Consider the following 18,036-nt stretch of genomic DNA (forward strand, 5'->3'; position numbering starts at 1 on the left):
AATTGTGTATCCATCAGATTTTGCTCTTGGCAATGAAAGACATGAACAATGCAAAATTGACTGCCGTTGATCTTCCTTTGTTTAACGGAGTCGTGGGAGATCTGTTTCCAGGAATTGAAACACCAGTAATAGACTATGGAAAGGTACCAAATATATATCATTTTTATTATTTAGTTTAAAAAGACCTATACCAAATTTCTCTTGCTATGTACATTTTTATCTCTATCTCTCTTGTCTTTCTTTGCTGGTAATTTTTTTAACGTTTAGTTTAAAGCAGTGTTTCTCAACCTTATCAGGACCAAATACATACAACTATTTCTTAAATTGTTAGATTTAGATCAAAATTGTTAGGTAAGAAAATTGTTGTTGTTGTTAGGATCAAAATTGTTAGGTTTCAGGTTAGGTATGAAAACAAGCAAGTTCTGCACGTAGCTCTTGAAGTCACTGTTGAAAATCATCAGTTTAAAATAAAATTTGTATATTTTGTAGTTGCGTGAAGCCATCAACAAAGTTCTTGCTGAGGCCAAGTATCAGGCCACTCCACACATTGTATCAAAAGTCATACAGCTTTATGAGACCAAGAATTCTCGTCACTCTGTTATGATCGTTGGTCAAAGTGGTTCTGGTAAATCTGTGACTTGGCGCATGCTTCAGGCTTCACTTTCTCGCTTGAAAAAGAATAACGTTGTTGGTTACAACATTGTTCGGGTAGGTAGCTTAATAGCTTTGTTCTTGAAAATACTGCTTAACAGGCTACCCGCCTGGAAATTTATGGTTGTTGTACATCTTATAACCATTGCGATTGTAATATTTTAACTTTTGATACTTCAGAGAATAACATGGTTATTTTTGTCTTGTGTGTTTTGTTGTACTAAGTTCTGCACCACCTCTAGATTCACAAACACAAAGTTATTTTACTACTTTGTTTCTTGTAGGACTTTCCAATTAACCCCAAAGCTTTGTCACTTGGTGAACTTTACGGTGAGTTTGACTTGAGCACAAATGAGTGGACAGACGGTGTCTTGTCCAGTGTGATGAGACATACGTGTGCTGATGAAAAGCCAGATGAGAAATGGCTGGTCTTTGATGGCCCTGTTGATACTTTGTGGATTGAAAGCATGAACTCTGTTATGGATGACAACAAAGTTCTTACACTGATCAACGGTGAACGTATAAGCATGCCAGAGCAGGTAATCTTATTTGTCACACTTTTTTATTCAGCTTACACTTAGTTCTTTCTGTTGAAGATTAATTTCTATACTATTAAGCTTTTTAATAGAATATTTAACCTTTAGGTTTCTCTCTTATTCGAAGTGGGTGACTTATCTGTTGCCTCTCCTGCTACAGTCAGTAGATGCGGTATGGTTTACTTTGACTATTCTGACTTAGGTTACCAACCTTATGTCACTTCATGGCTCAGCAAAAAGACACAAAAAGTAAATCTCAGCATTTAGATATCAGCTAAATTGTTTTCTTTTAAAAAATTTTTGGATCATGATAAGCTCAAAATTTTATTTTATGTTTAGGACATTGCTCCAATTCTTCAAGACTTGTTTGACAAATATGTTGACAAAGTACTATTCTTTAAGAGACAGAATTGCAAGGAGCTAGTACCTATTCCAGAAATCAATGGAATTCGTTCACTTTGCAATTTATTTGATTCTCTTGCAACACCAGAAAATGGAGTAGGAGAATAGGGTTTTAAGCCTTCATTTTTTGTACTTGAATTTTTATTATCATTTTTGAGCAAATTAGGAAACATAGATGTTTGATATGACTCAGCACATGCACCAAGTTCAGCAATTAATCAATGAATATGTTTAAAATAATAGGTCAACCCTCAAGACACTGAGAATTATGCCCGCATGGTTGAGTTCTGGTTCTTATTTTCTCTGATATGGTCAGTTGGGGCTTCTGTGGATGAAGATGGCAGAAGAAAACTTGACAATTATTTGCGTGAGATTGAAGGAAGCTTTCCAAACAAAGTATGTTGTTTTAAAATTTCTAGGCGTTATCTAAATTATGAGGAAAAGATTAAATAATTACAGTGAATGAAATTGTGACAATTTGGAAGTCTATGTAAAACTTTATATTTTCATCTGCTTCAAACCTAATATAAGCTTCAATAAAAATATATATTTTGTTGTTAATTGAACTAAATGTGTTTTTACATGAAGCAATATTCAATCATAGAAATGGCATGTTAATGGCCGGTTACACCCTAACCACGGAATGTACAAACAGTTTTGAAGAACTTTTACACATTCCCCAACACCTGTGTTTTTTGTAAATCTCGTTTACTTGTTTCATATTGGTGGAGGTTGTTAGTGGCCTGTCTTGAATTGCTCATCTACTGACAATCAGCTAGTATCATAATAAGAACGATAATATGACACGACTGGCTACAATTTGTAGTATCATGCTAAAACAACTCTCCCTTTTCGGCCAGCCGTTTATCTGACAAAACAAAAATTTCAGGCCTAAATTTAAAGTAATTATATTAAGATAGGATTGGCCATATCTGTAAGCTGCTAGCAAATTTAACACTTTCGGCACACTCTACTGACTTGTCGGATTGTTATCTAAACGACAGTATTTACAAGGTGCAGATATTTTTATGTGAAATATAGATAGACTTAGAATTAGGCGTGGTAGACTGAAGATAGACTTGAAGTTTTGTGTATTACAGTACTTCTTAGATACAGGTATTTGTAGGCTACTTTAGTTAAATTATAAGGTTCATTGTGAAGCGAATGGAAAAGTAATGGAAAATTTTATTACATCATCTTAACCGTGTTTATCTTAAAATTGTTTAAACATGCTGACTGTGTAAGAACACTAGAAGAACACAAGTTTGCTAGAAAAGAACACCAGACTAAACAGGTAGCAGTGAAAAGGCTGAAAAACATCTCATAGAATTTCGAGTTACATCATTAAATGAATCACCACTACCGGTACATCTAACTTCAGAAAATTTTCATGATGCACACCTGTAAAGCTTTCCAATTTGTGAAAGATTTGTCAGTATCAATTTACAAGTGATTGTTTTAACACCGCTTTGTATTTTAGCACTGATAATAAGTTTAAGCGTCAGACATCATTACATAGCATCGTAGACAGTGTACAATAAACATGTTTTCTCACATGTGAGCTGTAATGGATACCACTGGTTTCATTTTGTTTGAAAGAACTTTGCTGAGCTAACAAAAAAGAAAAACAGTTTTGTTTTTGCCACTTGGTGTGACCAACTGTATAAAAAAGGGAACTGGTTCTAGAAATTTTCATTTCTGTGTGGGTGCACTTGTTTGCAACTTGCCATATAGAAGATGTTACCCGCATTGACCATCGACTACTCAGCGTTTAAAAAGTCTTATTGTGGTGGAATGGGTGTCACTTGATGTCAGCATAAATGTAGACACAGGCTTTACCATCACTATGTTGCTGATATTGTAAGGAAGCAAATAAATGTCTGATACAGACAAATAAGGTGAGTTTTGTTTAAGTTGACAAACGTATTTTCATTTTTTTGGTAGTTGTTTTTTCATTGCAATGACCAGAGTATATTTCTTGTAACTACCAGCATATCTGCTTTTTTCTCACAGCTTATTTCTTTTTAGGTTTGGATTTGGGCACTATCATTTAAGTTCTGCATCTCATGGGAATTCTTGAAGCCAAATATTGACAATTTTAATTTTAAGCATAATCCTGTTTATTATTATAAGGCATTCAAACAAGCATAAACTTATTTTCTAACTCATTGCATGTATATTATAAAAAAGCATATGATTATACATTATGGATTATTTTTATCTTTTGTGAAAGTATGTATATATATACATATATATATAAGTGTGCACTTTTGTGATCACAGTTACTTTTTCATGTAACTTGAAAGAACTTTTTGACAAAAAAATTAAGGCTTGCATTAAAATCCTTGATTCTGCTATCTTGTCGGTAGTCTGTATGTATTTTCTTGTGACATCATTATGCAAAATTGGAGTTACTAATTTCAATTTTGCGCACTTGAACACATTGTGAAGATCTCATGTGACCAGTGCACTGGTTTGCACTACAAATCTTTTAGTGCTTTAAAAGTAAAACAAAACGAAAAGCTATGCTCCACATGCTCGATAAAAGTCAACTCTCAACCAAACCTTGCACAAACTAATATCTGTAGATTATATGAATGACAGCGATCATTTACTAATCACGATCTGCAAATAATTCTCATGACAAAGGTGCTTTTATATGCAGCGCTTGCAATCTTGTGTAAATTGTGTGTGTGACTGTATGTGTAGTGTTTATATTTCAATCACATTGTTTGCCACTTAAGTCATATCTTAGCTAGCGATTTAATCTTTCGATGCATTTTCTAATGCGTTGAATATTTTGCTATTTAACATACTACTTCGCACATGTTTTTTGTAGTTATTTAGTTTACTGGTAAATTTTTTCACACACATTTATTTTTAGGTGTTACAAATTTTACTTCTGCTTTCGCTTGCCTGAATTTTTTTGTATAAAATTTTGAAACTATTTTGTATCGATTGTAAATAAAAGGGATTTTTATTAAAGTAAATAACTGCATAACTAGTCTCACAGAGTGGCAAGGAAAACGTTATAACGTAACCTATTAAGCACAAAAGCTAAAAGTTGCATGTCATCTGATCCAAATCACCAAAGATTTATGACAAAAACTAAATCTTAAGTGTTTCATTCTTGCAAAGGCGATTTTAATTATTTTGTGTGATCACAAGTATCTTAATGAAATGAAGAATTAGGTTTACAATTAAACATACGTCTTGCAAAATGCGCCCAGTTTTTATTAAGAAAAAAGGGTATGATAATCAAGAATCCAAGTATGCCTTCACTTAAAACTTTAAAGGATGTTGGTCTTAATTTTACAGGACACAATCTATGAATATTACGTTGATCCTAAATCTCGTTCCTGGGTAAATTTTGAAGAAAAACTACAAAAAGGCTGGCGTTATCCCCCAAAGTAAGAAAATTTTTGGTCTTAATTCTTAACGATTCTTTTCGGGTGAATTCAAATAATAGTGGCAGTAGTGTGGTTAAAGTAATTTTAGTTATTATTTTATTTTAACAATTTTTTACATTTACTTTCTTTGGTAATATTCAGTGCACCATTTTACCGCATTATGGTACCCACGGTTGACACTGTGAGATATGATTTCCTTGTAACATCCCTGATCATGAATTGCAAACCTGTTCTTCTGGTTGGTCCTGTAGGAACTGGAAAGACTTCGGTTACACAAAATGTTTTGTCGAAGCTTGATGCAAGCAAATACAGCACCTTGACCATTAATATGTCATCACAGGTGAAGTTTATAATGTTTTTCTTTTAGTAAAAATTCAAATAAAAACAGCAATTAAATTCATTTCTTGCATAGCCTGATGTACTTTTAAAGCAAGCTTTCCACTATTTTTGATATATTCTTTACATATGCTTCATGTTTTTTCCCCGATTAGACCTCATCCAACAATGTCCAAGACATCATTGAAAGCAGAGTTGAAAAGAGAACAAAGGGTGTATATGTTCCACTTGGCAGCAAGAAAATGATCACCTTCATGGATGACTTTAACATGCCAGCAAAAGACACATTTGGAAGTCAGCCACCTCTTGAACTAATCCGACAGTGGATTGACTATGGCTTTTGGTATGATCGTCTTAAACAAATCACGAAACACATCAAGGTATGTGGTAATACCGTAATTTTCTTACTCAGTGTTTGTGAGAGTAGTGTTATGTAACCCCAAGGAAATGAGCTACATTAAAAATTCTAATTAATCATAATTTAAATTTCTGCCAACATTGATTTGATGTCATTGTATTAGAAACATTTGGCTTGGTAATCGTGAACATGTCATTGCAGGATATGTTTCTGTTGTGTGATATGGGTCCACCCGGTGGCGGAAGACAAGTTATATCACAACATTTGCTGACAAGATTCAACTTAGTAAACATGACCTTTCCCAGTGTAAGTATGCTGTCTTTTATTATTTTATTATACTGAATCACGATATCATCCATTGCATCTTTTCGTTTTATATTTGAGTAAGATGATCTGCTAGTATTTGAATATTGTTTATTACCTTAGTTGTGTTGTTATGAACCACTATTTTGGCATGTAGTGCAACCTATTATTGTTTTAAGGAAACACAAATTAAACGAATATTTGGAACAATGATCAATCAAAAGCTACAAGATTTTGAAGAGGATGTCAAACCCATTGGTGACACAATAACCCAAGCTACCATCGACTTGTACCGGCTAGTTGTAGAAAAATTCCTACCTACACCAGCCAAGATCCATTATCTTTTCAACCTGAGAGACATCTCAAAGGTTCGTTGTTGATTTTTGTTTCTACCTGTCTTTTTTTTTCGATTGCAATATAATCCAGTGTGACATATTTTCACCAGGTTTTCCAAGGTTTACTTAGAGCACACAAGGATTTCCATGACACTAAGCAAAGTATGACTCGACTGTGGATCCACGAATGCTTTCGTGTTTTTTCCGATCGTTTAGTGGATGCAAAAGATCATGAAACCTTCATAGGAATGTTGAGCGATCGATTGGGCTCTTTGTTTGATCAAACTTATCACAACCTTTGCCCGAATAAACAGCCACCTGTGTTTGGTATGGTTCCAGATTAAGTATTAACCAAAGAAAAAACCCAGTTAGAACACTTAGTTATACCTACTATGCTACATGAAAGTATTTAGTTAGTTTCAAGTAGAATAATAGTGTCATGAACTCGACTAAAACCAGTGCTAATTTCAAGTGATATGCTAATTGCATACTGATCACATTTTGCGATATAATTTAACACTTTTCGATCTTTTGTAGGTGATTTCCTTAACCCTAACTTTGTATATGAGGATCTCACTGACTTTGGTCCTCTGAAAAAGTTCATGGAAGATCAACTTGAAGATTATAATATGACTCCCGGCGTAGTCAGCATGGATTTAGTTCTCTTTAAAGATGCTATTGAACACGGTGGGACTTTCTGATGGTTAACTTTTTCATAACTACCTGAAATACTTAAAAAAGTATTCTGTTGTTTTTATGTTTCTTTTTAATCTTTTCTCTTATCTTTTTGTTGCATTTGTTTCATGTTGCTTTATATTTTCATCATTAATCACCACCTACAGTGGCTCGCATCATTCGTGTAATTCGACAACCTCGTGGAAATACATTGCTCATTGGTATTGGAGGATCTGGTCGACAGAGTTTGACAAGGCTAGCTGCATACGTGTGTGAATATACAACTTTCCAAATAGAAGTTTCTCGCCATTATAGGAAAACAGAATTCAGAGACGGTAAGATCAATCGTTATTGCATATTTGTGTTTTTATTTTCAGTGGTTAATGCCAAAATTTTAAATTCTGAGTTTTGTAACTGCGCTAGATCTGAAGCGTCTTTACTTCCAAGCCGGTGTTGAAAACAAGCCCACAGTTTTTCTCTTCACCGACACCCAAGTGGTGGAAGAAATATTTTTGGAAGATATCAACAACATTCTCAGCAGCGGTGAAGTTCCTAACTTGTACAAGGTTTGTATTAAAAGTTTACTGCCATTGATAGCTAGCTAATCAAGAAAATAATTGATTTAAATACAATCAAATATTCAGATAAGCAAAGCAATAGTTACGAGAGTTCTCAGACTTTGAAGCAAACTTGAAGTTATTACTCCTACGCACTACGAAAGGGCCAAAATGGTGGCAGAAACACATTAATAACAGCTATAACAGCGATCAAAAAATTTAATAAATAACTATACATCCTATCGTTTTGCTGCTCGTGTTCATTTTGAGTGTGTTCTGACTAACATGCTTATAAATGATCCCTACTGAAACAATCAAAATACTCCTCTGCAATAAACCAATATCTTAAAGCTGTTTCACCTGGAGTAATGTAGGAATCTTTTTCAAATTAGCCTGAAGAATTTGAAGAAGTTCGCACAGCCCTTGAGGAAGATGCTAAGAAGGAGGCCATCGCTGAAACTCCTCAAGCGATGTTCAGATTTCTAATTGATCGTGTAAGAAACAATCTTCATGTCGCACTTTGCATGAGTCCTGTTGGAGATGCTTTCAGGTAGGATGTAGAGAAGAATACCATCAATCATCAACTTTCTACCAATTCAACTTTTGCAAAAGGTAAACATCAAACAAGCCATTTTACTTTGAATATTATCACAATAGAAATCGAGTTCGTCAGTATCCAGCGTTTGTCAATTGCACTACCATCGACTTGTTCACTGAATGGCCTCACGACGCTTTGCTTGAAGTGGCTGAGAAATACCTGGAAGGTTTGGACCTTGGTGAAGTGGAGGATGTGAGTTTTGATAGAAATATTAGCAGAATACATTTTATTCAAAAGTGTGTAAGCTTTGAAGTTTATCAATCTTTATCGATTTTACAATGATCTGACCTGTTTTAAATCAAATTCCTAATTTTTCTTGAGTGCTTTGTTGTAAATGTTTGAAGTTTGGTTTATGGTACTGCATTTTCCCTGCTAATCGTAGTAAGGAGAAAATATTTTTCTTTCAACTTCTTCTCTTTGTGATCCAGATGAATAAGAACGTGGCCCAAATCTTTGTTACAATGCATCGATCTGTTGTCTCTTATTCCGAGAAACTTCTGTTTGAATTGAAACGTCATAATTACGTTACTCCAACCAACTACCTTGAACTTGTGTCTGGATACAAAAAGTGGGTTTAATTTCTCATGGTTTAATTCTCTGTACCCTGGTTTTACTGTTCATAATCTTTTGTAAATTGCTGTATATTTTTTCTAAAATAACAATAACGTTTCTTTTACAGGTGTGCTGTTGAAAAACAATTTAATAACTTATCATAATATTGTTGTGGATTACTTTGCAGACTTTTGCACGAAAAAAGGAAGGAATTGGGCGATCAGGTTTCCAAGCTTCGAAATGGTTTGTTCAAAATTGATGATACAAGATCAAAAGTGGAAGCTATGTCCATAGAGTTGGAAGAAGCAAAGACAAAGGTCGCTTTCGTTTGAGAACTTGTTGCAAAAACGTTTAAATTTTGTAACTAAACCACCAGTAATTCTTGTTACTTATAATCACACGTTTAACAGGTCGCCCAGTTCCAAAAGCAGTGCGAAGAATATCTCGTTGTTATTGTCCAACAAAAGCGTGAAGCTGATGAACAACAGAAAGCAGTCGCCGCTTATAGCGAAAGGATTGCTGGCGAGGAAGTAAAGTGCAAGCAGATGGCAGATAATGCACAAAGAGATCTTGATGAAGCCATTCCAGCCCTGGAAGAAGCGACTAAGGTACCAACACACCTTATAGGCTTAATCTTCTGAAACTATTTTGTAGCACAAGAACATAAAACAACTTTATTAACTAAAACACAGCAACCTGGTTTGTGAAAGAGTGTGTAGTACTGTATAGAACTAACTTTCCAACTTACCAGTTATTTTTTTGTTTTTAGGCATTGGAGGCCTTGAACAAGAAGGATATCACGGAAATTAAGTCTTATGGTCGACCTCCAGCGCTGGTAGAGATGGTATTGCAAGCTGTGATGATACTAAGGGGTAGCGAACCCACCTGGGCTGAAGCTAAAAGACAACTTGGTATGCGATATTGCTTTTGTGTTCGATTGTAGATTCTTTCTAACAACTATAGCTTTCATAGATATGTCAATTTTACCACACCTTGCCTTTCCTTGTAGGCGATCAAAACTTCATCAAACAGCTCGTCAATTTTGACAAAGAGAACATGTCTGATCGTGTGTTGAAGAAAATTGGCCAGCAGTACTGTGCCCATTCCGAGTTTATGGTATGTTATGCAAATTCGCCTACCTCTGACTGATCGTCTTTAGAATATATCAGTGGTGTATTCTGACATGCTGAAAAATCTTCAATTATTTTCCTATATATTCACTGTACATTGTACAACCTATTTAGCCCGATAACGTCGGAAGAGTATCAACAGCTGCCAAGTCTCTTTGTATGTGGGTAAGAGCTATGGAACTCTTTGGGCGCATCTATCGAGTTGTGGAGCCAAAGAGGCAGCGTTTGGATGCTGCTATGGAGCAACTGAAAGAGAAGCAAGCATCACTTGCCGAAGCTCAACGAAAACTGGCGGAGGTTACAGAAAAAATGGAAAATCTAAAGAAGCAAGTAAGTTATCGCCATCAGATATCTAATCAATCATATTCTATATTACTTTTTGTCGAAATACGGCTGTGTGGTATCAGCAGAGTAGTTGTTATAATAGAATGTTGCTTCAGTATGAAGAAAGACTAGCGCAAAAAGAAGAACTCAGAAAAAAAGCCGAAGAAACAGAATTGAAATTGGCCAGAGCTGGCAAACTTGTGGCTGGTACGTGTCATTAAGTATTTTTACGTTATACATTTAAGTTGAAGGTTCAAGTAGGTAAAATGCTCATGAGTTCGAGTTATTTCAGGATATTGTTGTCAATAGGTCTTGCCGGAGAGAAGATAAGATGGGAAGCATCCGCAGAAAATCTGGAGGAGTCGATGGGATATCTTGTTGGTGACTGTCTCGTTGCGTCCGCCTTCCTCTCTTATATGGGACCCTTCCTATCCAACTACAGAGATGAGATGGTCGAAAAAATATGGCTAAAGCAGGTAAGACGTTGAGACTGGTATAAAGGGGTTTAAACTTGTTTGTGTTTGTTTACACAAGCTCACAGCTACAGCTTTTCATCAATTTACTTGTTGTTGAACCTTTTTGTGCATTTTTTATAGGATTAATTTCTCTGACTTAAAAAAACGTTTTAGGTACACGATTTGCATGTTCCATGCTCTCCAAACTTTACCTTTGCCGAGTTTCTTTCGAAACCAACACAAACTCGAGAATGGAATATGCAGGGTCTGCCATCAGATGCTTTCTCCACTGAAAATGGTGTCATAGTAAATAGAGGAAACAGGTATGTTAATCTTTTTGACGATTGCGTACAAGTATTTTCTGTTCAATATGAGCCTTGACATGATTTAATTTTCTGCTTACAATTTGGAAAGGTTGCTTTGGTGTTTAATCATATAAAAAACATAAACGAGTAACATTCTATTTTTTTTATTTACAATAAACATTTATATTTTTTTATTTATTCACAATAAGATAACTGAAGCTCTTTTTGTTTTAAAGGTGGCCACTCATGGTCGATCCACAGGGACAAGCGATAAAGTGGATAAAGAACATGGAGGGCAAGCGAGGTTTGAAACTTATTGATCTTCAGCAGCATGACTATCTCCGCACACTGGAGAACTCTGTTCAGTTTGGAAGTCCTGTTCTTCTCCAGAACGTTCAAGAAGAGCTTGATCCGTCCCTGGCCCCCATCTTAAATAAAGCTATCACGAAAGTCGGTAAGTGAAACTGCTGCCTTTTACAGGCAAATCTTACAGTGATGAAAATAAGCCATTGTTGAGTTCATACTTTGAAAATAAACGTTTACACAAAACAAAGTACTTTATTTTACTCTTAACAAATTGTCAAAACAATTTTATACGCAGAATAATACCCTTGAAAATTTAAAACTTGTCAAACTAAATTTTGTTTGATTTAACTCACACTCACTTAACTTTGCAAAGTAATGCAACAGGATATTGCTTTCAGATTTGATTGGAGCATCAGCCGCTGTTGCCACTCTAATGTAGTTAAAATGCTGATAAACTGCAAAAGTTTTAAATCGATTAATTGTCTTTGTTTAGATACACAAATAATGACTGCAATTGTGTTCTAATTTTAGGCGGTCGTATGCTTATCAAGCTCGGCGATAAAGAAGTCGAGTACAACACAGAGTTCAAGTTTTACATCACTACAAAGCTTTCCAACCCACACTATCCGCCTGAAATCTCCACAAAAACTAGCATCGTCAACTTTGCTGTAAAGGAACAAGGCTTGGAAGCACAACTTCTTGGAACTGTTGTCAGAAAAGAACGTCCAGAACTTGAAGAACAGGTGAATCTAGTTAGACTTTGAATAAAATTGTAAAAAACTCATCTTTCAGTTAATATTTTTACACTCTTAATCTAATGTACTAATTTGTTAACTTCTTGCATTTATTGTAAGCTTCTCTTGCAACCACTTGATTTTTTCTCTACAGAAAGATACTTTGGTGATCAACATCGCCTCTGGAAAAAACAAACTTCAAGAGCTTGAAGATGAGATCCTTCGATTGCTCAATGAAGCTCAGGGTTCTCTCCTGGATGACGAACAGCTTGTCAATACGCTTCATTCTTCCAAGGTCATCTCTGCGGAAGTGCAGGAGCAGTTACAAGTTTCTGTTCAAACTGAAATCAAAATCGATGCTGCAAGAGAGGTCTGATACCTTTCAACCTAGTCAATGTAGCTTATTTTTAATGCAGTTTTAACGCATTTTCTAAGTTGTAACTTTAAATTAGTTTAGCTTAGTCAAATTTTTCTTTTGTTAATAAGTTAATTTTTGTAGCTGTTGCTTCTAATAATAATACAGTAGCAGTTGTTAAGTTATGAAATTCAATAGCGCATGTGATTTATTTTAATAAGTTGTAAATATGGTTAAAAATTCTGTTTAACGTTGCAAATGTGTTCAACAGAGTATTCTTTTACGTAGGGCTATCGTCCGTGCGCCCAACGTGCGTCCATCTTGTTTTTTGTGCTGAACGATATGGGCAGGATTGACCCGATGTACCAGTTTTCGCTCGATTCCTTCATCGATCTCTTCAATCAATCGATTGACAAAAGCCAAAAAAGTCCAAAGTTGGAGGATCGCATCATCCACTTGAATGAATACCACACCTATGCTGTATACAGGTTAGCTGAATCTGTTATCTAGAGCAAGTTATGCTATGAAGTTTAGCTACCTACAAACGTAGCAATACACATTGCAATAATTAGGATTTTTTAGCCGTTATTTCACCTGGTTGTTACATGATTCTCTGTCGAGCTCTGTAGCACAGGTTTCATGTTTCCATTTTTACGCAGATATACCTGCCGAGGATTATTCGAGAAGCACAAGATGTTATTCAGCTTCCAGATGTGCGCAAAGATTCTCGAAGCTGCCTCAAAGATAAACATGGACGAATATAACTTCTTCCTCAGAGGCGGAGTGGTAGGTTGTGGTTATATTGTCATCGCTTTTTTATTAAATTTCTGTTGCTTGCAATTGATGACATTAAGATTAGCTTATGGCTGTGTTGACTAAGCTCTATAGATTATAACGAATAATGCAAGTATAAGGTAACTATAGTTAAGAAACATTGCAAAGGTATGCTAACCAGTTTTAAAATATAAGAGATAATTTGCTTAACTTGCGTAGTATTGCTTTTCCATCTTTTACTAAAATGAATATTTTACCCCGTTTATATCATGATTTGTAGTTTTTTGACCGATTGATATCAATCCTGTCCAGGTGCTTGACCGTGAGGGACAGATGGACAACCCTTGCCCGCAGTGGCTTGCTGATTCTTGCTGGGACAACATCACCGAGCTGGACAAACTGACCAACTTCCATGGCATTATGACGTCGTTTGAACAATACCCACGTGACTGGAACTTGTGGTTCACCAGCCCCGAACCAGAGAATGCTCCCTTGCCTGGTATGTGAAGGATACATCGGTTGTGTTAATTGTGTACGATGTTGTTTGGTTTGCCGCTCTTATAATTTGATCCAAGAGCTATTTTTTAGCTAAATGTTTGCACAAGACCATACCGTGGTTTGATTGTTGGTGGCCTGATCAAGAACTGACTCTTTTCCATGAGAATCAGTTATTTTAGAGTAAATTTGCCAAATTTTTATTTGCTTGTCGGTACTTGTCAAATTGTACTTGAACAATTTTAAGAGAAGTTGTTTTATTTAGGCGAATGGGATAATTCTTGTAATGAGCTGCAGAAGATGGTGATAATACGCTCGCTCAGATCGGACCGTGTGTCGTTTTGTGCAACAAGCTTCATCGTTAACAATCTCGGCTCGAAATTTGTTGAACCTCCCGTGTTAGATATGAAGCAGGTGGTGGATGACAGCACTACCAGGTCCCCGCTTATATTTGTTCTCTCTCCCGGGGTGGTGAGTATTTTGATGATTAGGGTAAAAAGTATTTGAAAGATTTCCAGTTTTGAAATAATATCACAAACGAACGCACTATAACTATACCTTTCGTTATTTGAAGTATATTTGAAAACTTCGTTCTACTAAATCTATGTTTTTTTATGCAGGATCCTACATCCCAGCTCTTATCTTTGGCCGAACAATGCTCCATGGCTCATAGATTCCACGCCTTATCTCTTGGTCAGGGACAAGCTCCTATTGCTACAAGGTTGCGTTGCTTTTCATCTTTTTGATAAACTGCATGTGCTACTTGTAACTTACTTGTTTACTTCTTATATGTCACTGCTTATTTGTTTTGTTGTAACTGAATAATAGGAAAGTTATATTTTTTCATGGACAGAATGATAAAAGAAGGGGTTAAGGAGGGAAACTGGGTCTTCCTTGCAAACTGTCACCTTTCACTCAGCTGGATGCCCCAGCTCGACAAACTTGTGGAGCAGCTTCAGGTAACGAGCAAATCGCAAAAGTTGACCAACGATCTTGTTTTCAGTGCATCAACTCAAAACTCAAAGTGTTTCATATTGTAGATTGAGGAGCCACACCAGGACTTCCGCTTGTGGTTAAGCTCTTCTCCGCATCCAGACTTTCCAATCTCAATCCTTCAAGTCGGCATCAAAATGACCACCGAACCACCCAAGGTATTGCGATCGTAACTGATAAAAGATGTCATGAACAAACACAAGCGAGGTAAAGGCAGTGGGCCGTAAATGATATGACAGGTAACATCTTTTTGTGCGTAGGGTCTGAAAGCGAACATGAAACGTCTTTATAACCAAGTGACGGAGCAGCAATTCGAGCGTTGTACGAAGCCGTCCAAGTACAAGAAGCTTCTGTTCGCTCTCTGCTTTTTCCATTCTCTTCTCATTGAACGAAAGAAGTTCCTCATGCTCGGATGGAATATCATTTACGGATTCAATGACTCCGATTTCGAGGTAAATCTAATTCAGAAGGAAGTAGTTTTAATTAATTTTTTATGTTCTGAACGTAAGAAATGTTTTTATAAAACTTATGCAAAATTGTACTTGAACAAACTTGCACAGATTTAGTCTGTAAAAAGGAGATTAACCAAGGGTACTCGCTCTATGTTAAATAACGATTGCAACATTTTATATGAAGGTTTCGGAAAACTTACTATCCATTTACCTGGACGAATATGACGAAACTCCATGGGACGCCCTCAAGTATTTAATCGCTGGAGTTAATTATGGTGGTCACGTGACAGATGACTTTGACCGTCGCTTGCTTCACAGCTACATCAACACCACATTCTGCAGTGATGCGGTTTCCACCACCTTTTACAAGTATGTTTTAAATTCTTGTATCCCTCTGGATGTTAGAAATGCTTTTTTTACAAGGTTTCCGTCTTCTTCTTGTGTTTGCACCTCGCAAGCTTTGTGAATTTCGACGTTACAAGACCGTGCACTTCTTAATACGAACCTTTAATATTCATACTAATTTTGTTGATATATTTTTCGCAGGGTGCACTCTCTGCATTAGAAACAAAAACTTTAACTTTTTTTGTATTTTTGTGCAGACTTTCTACGATGGACACCTACTATATTCCAAGAGACGGACCACTGACCACTTACAAGGAGTACATCAGCATGCTACCTAATGTTGACAACCCGGAAGCTTTCGGCCAACACCCGAACGCGGATATTGCGTCTCAGATAACAGAAGCAAGAATGCTTTTTGAAACATTATTGTCGCTGCAACCAAAGATTGCAACGAAAACTGGTGTCAGTCAGGAAGAAAAGGTAAATTTGAGCTTTGAAACATCTATTTTGGAAGCACTGATAGTCTATGCCTGATCTTTTATATTGTAATTGCTTAAATTATTATTTTAATGTTTGTGTAATTGCACTAAATTAAGGTTTTGGATTTGGCGGCCAACGTGCTTAGGACAATACCGGAGTTGATTGACTACGAAGGAACTGCCAAGATTTTATCCGATGATCCCAATCCGTTAAATGTCGTGCTTCTACAAGTAAGTTTTCAGTTTGAAGGCCTTTGTTTCGACTTGCATCACGCCGTTGTAAAGAATTGAACAACTGCACATTCTTTCAGGAAATCGAGCGTTACAACAATCTGCTCAGAATTATGCGAACTTCCCTGGTTGATCTCGAGAAAGGAATTCAAGGTCTGGTGCTGATGTCGGCCGACTTGGAAGAAACATTCCAGTGCATATTTGAAGGTCGCGTGCCTTCTATGTGGGAACGGGTGAGTAAATAAAGGCTTTGTTTGCCGTTAGTCAATACATCACAGTGGTACTTGGGTTGACAAGCCAAAGCGAATTGTAGTTGCAAGGTTTTTTTAAGTATGGTTACAAATTTATTAGACTTATCCGTCACTGAAGCCACTCGGGGCTTGGACAAGAGATCTTGTTCTTCGCGTGGAACAATTCGCCAAGTGGGCTCAGACTGCTCATCCACCGACCATTTTCTGGATGTCAGGTTTTACCTTCCCTACGGGATTCCTCACGGCCGTGCTGCAGACTTCTGCAAGAGCGAATGCGGTGCGTTCATTTAAATTGAGTAGGCCTTCATTTAAATTAAGTGTGCTTTAAATGCTCTAGTGCTCTTTGACTTATAAGATGTTATCAAATTAATATCAAGATAAACATTCTTTCATGATGAAATTTCTCCATAGGTTTCAGTTGATTCGCTATCCTGGGAATTCATTGTCTCGATGGTTGAGGATAACCACATCACAGCACCTCCCAAGGATGGAGTTTGGGTCAAAGGTCTCTTCCTTGAGGGTGCAGGATATGACAGGAAAAATTCACATTTGATTGAAGCAAGTCCAATGCAACTCACATGTCCGATACCTACCATTCATTTCAAACCTAGCGAGGCAAAAAAGAAATCTGGCAAGGGTAAGCGGGTTTGGTAATTTTGTACTGTCTTGTATTCAAGCTTGGTTTGATGTTATCTGCAGTTAAAAATCACTTTTTTGTCAATATAGTTGTTCAATGTCCCAAGTTTTTTTTGTGTGACATGTTTCGCCGTAAAACTATGTTATTTTGACGTTCATTTATTTTATTAGGAATGTTCAGCTGCCCTTGCTATTATTTCCCGAATCGTGCCGGCGGCAGCGGTCGTCCTTCCTACGTAGTTTCAGTTGATCTCAAGGCTGGAGCAAACACATCTGATCACTGGGTGAAGAGAGGCACTGCATTGCTCATGTCTCTGGACCATTGAAGTCTATTTTATGTTTTGTTTTTCTGTAGCAATGTTTTTGTTTTATAACAATTTTGAAGAGATTTTTCGGTAATTTTATAGTTTTGAATTTTTTATTGCCTTGTTTTTGTGAACATCGAAAATAGAGAACAGGATTGTTTTCTGCTGAAAATGCTTTAGTAAGTCTAAATATATTGTTAATTTGAGGTTTTGTATTGCTTTTCGAAACATTTTCTAAATTCAAATTCTGTATAGTTTTTTATTGATTTTTATTTTATATTTTTTATCAATTTTATTTTTTCCACGATATATTCAAAACATGTAGGCCTATGTAAAATTTTGTAGTTAGCTTGTTGTTAATATACATTTCTTTGTTATTCTTTGGTCGCTTCAGCTTTCAACCTGGACGAGATTACGTAGATTTTTCACAACTTATAGGCCTACGCTTGTGTTCGATAGCGGTCACAGTAGCAAAAAGCAATTTTTACCCTGTTACCCCTACCATGTTCTAACAAACATGTACAACATATTCCAGCTGTGGGTCTAGTAAATATATTAGTCTTAGTGCGCACAGGCATTACATTTATGCAATTGCAAGACGACTGCAGTGTGGTTTGTCTATAGCGCAACAAAATACATTACGTTATGTATACGTCGTAGACCTGTTCCTGGTCCACAGCTGCGGCTAACTTGGTTTTATTTTATTGGCAAATAACATGTGCCGAAGCGCATTACTTTGACCCGAGAGACGTC

General features: G+C 36.3%; 1 protein-coding gene across 1 annotated transcript in view; it reads left to right on the top strand.

The window, feature by feature from the left end:
- The window catches only part of LOC143448768 (dynein axonemal heavy chain 2-like), a 33,526-nt gene extending 15,863 nt beyond the window's left edge, over nucleotides 1-17,663 (top strand). The window contains exons 42-85 of the mRNA XM_076948628.1: nucleotides 18-143; nucleotides 490-708; nucleotides 936-1,190; nucleotides 1,296-1,436; nucleotides 1,527-1,685; nucleotides 1,833-1,985; nucleotides 4,908-4,999; nucleotides 5,141-5,339; nucleotides 5,491-5,715; nucleotides 5,895-5,999; nucleotides 6,176-6,364; nucleotides 6,442-6,658; nucleotides 6,869-7,018; nucleotides 7,174-7,341; nucleotides 7,430-7,572; nucleotides 7,956-8,113; nucleotides 8,221-8,353; nucleotides 8,590-8,729; nucleotides 8,901-9,030; nucleotides 9,124-9,321; nucleotides 9,483-9,624; nucleotides 9,723-9,829; nucleotides 9,958-10,173; nucleotides 10,284-10,374; nucleotides 10,477-10,643; nucleotides 10,797-10,945; nucleotides 11,164-11,381; nucleotides 11,765-11,976; nucleotides 12,122-12,337; nucleotides 12,611-12,810; nucleotides 12,982-13,108; nucleotides 13,409-13,595; nucleotides 13,857-14,062; nucleotides 14,212-14,312; nucleotides 14,445-14,550; nucleotides 14,632-14,742; nucleotides 14,845-15,036; nucleotides 15,221-15,405; nucleotides 15,639-15,861; nucleotides 15,978-16,091; nucleotides 16,172-16,324; nucleotides 16,443-16,619; nucleotides 16,754-16,979; nucleotides 17,150-17,663. Coding sequence (XP_076804743.1) covers nucleotides 18-143; nucleotides 490-708; nucleotides 936-1,190; nucleotides 1,296-1,436; nucleotides 1,527-1,685; nucleotides 1,833-1,985; nucleotides 4,908-4,999; nucleotides 5,141-5,339; nucleotides 5,491-5,715; nucleotides 5,895-5,999; nucleotides 6,176-6,364; nucleotides 6,442-6,658; nucleotides 6,869-7,018; nucleotides 7,174-7,341; nucleotides 7,430-7,572; nucleotides 7,956-8,113; nucleotides 8,221-8,353; nucleotides 8,590-8,729; nucleotides 8,901-9,030; nucleotides 9,124-9,321; nucleotides 9,483-9,624; nucleotides 9,723-9,829; nucleotides 9,958-10,173; nucleotides 10,284-10,374; nucleotides 10,477-10,643; nucleotides 10,797-10,945; nucleotides 11,164-11,381; nucleotides 11,765-11,976; nucleotides 12,122-12,337; nucleotides 12,611-12,810; nucleotides 12,982-13,108; nucleotides 13,409-13,595; nucleotides 13,857-14,062; nucleotides 14,212-14,312; nucleotides 14,445-14,550; nucleotides 14,632-14,742; nucleotides 14,845-15,036; nucleotides 15,221-15,405; nucleotides 15,639-15,861; nucleotides 15,978-16,091; nucleotides 16,172-16,324; nucleotides 16,443-16,619; nucleotides 16,754-16,979; nucleotides 17,150-17,304 — 7,281 coding nt within the window. The 3' untranslated portion in view covers nucleotides 17,305-17,663. The remainder of the gene's footprint in view (nucleotides 1-17; nucleotides 144-489; nucleotides 709-935; nucleotides 1,191-1,295; nucleotides 1,437-1,526; nucleotides 1,686-1,832; nucleotides 1,986-4,907; nucleotides 5,000-5,140; nucleotides 5,340-5,490; nucleotides 5,716-5,894; nucleotides 6,000-6,175; nucleotides 6,365-6,441; nucleotides 6,659-6,868; nucleotides 7,019-7,173; nucleotides 7,342-7,429; nucleotides 7,573-7,955; nucleotides 8,114-8,220; nucleotides 8,354-8,589; nucleotides 8,730-8,900; nucleotides 9,031-9,123; nucleotides 9,322-9,482; nucleotides 9,625-9,722; nucleotides 9,830-9,957; nucleotides 10,174-10,283; nucleotides 10,375-10,476; nucleotides 10,644-10,796; nucleotides 10,946-11,163; nucleotides 11,382-11,764; nucleotides 11,977-12,121; nucleotides 12,338-12,610; nucleotides 12,811-12,981; nucleotides 13,109-13,408; nucleotides 13,596-13,856; nucleotides 14,063-14,211; nucleotides 14,313-14,444; nucleotides 14,551-14,631; nucleotides 14,743-14,844; nucleotides 15,037-15,220; nucleotides 15,406-15,638; nucleotides 15,862-15,977; nucleotides 16,092-16,171; nucleotides 16,325-16,442; nucleotides 16,620-16,753; nucleotides 16,980-17,149) is intronic.
- Nucleotides 17,664-18,036: the final 373 nt, after the last annotated feature.

This window comes from Clavelina lepadiformis, chromosome 3, assembly GCF_947623445.1.
Source record: "Clavelina lepadiformis chromosome 3, kaClaLepa1.1, whole genome shotgun sequence".
In the NCBI taxonomy this organism is placed as follows: domain Eukaryota; kingdom Metazoa; phylum Chordata; class Ascidiacea; order Aplousobranchia; family Clavelinidae; genus Clavelina; species Clavelina lepadiformis.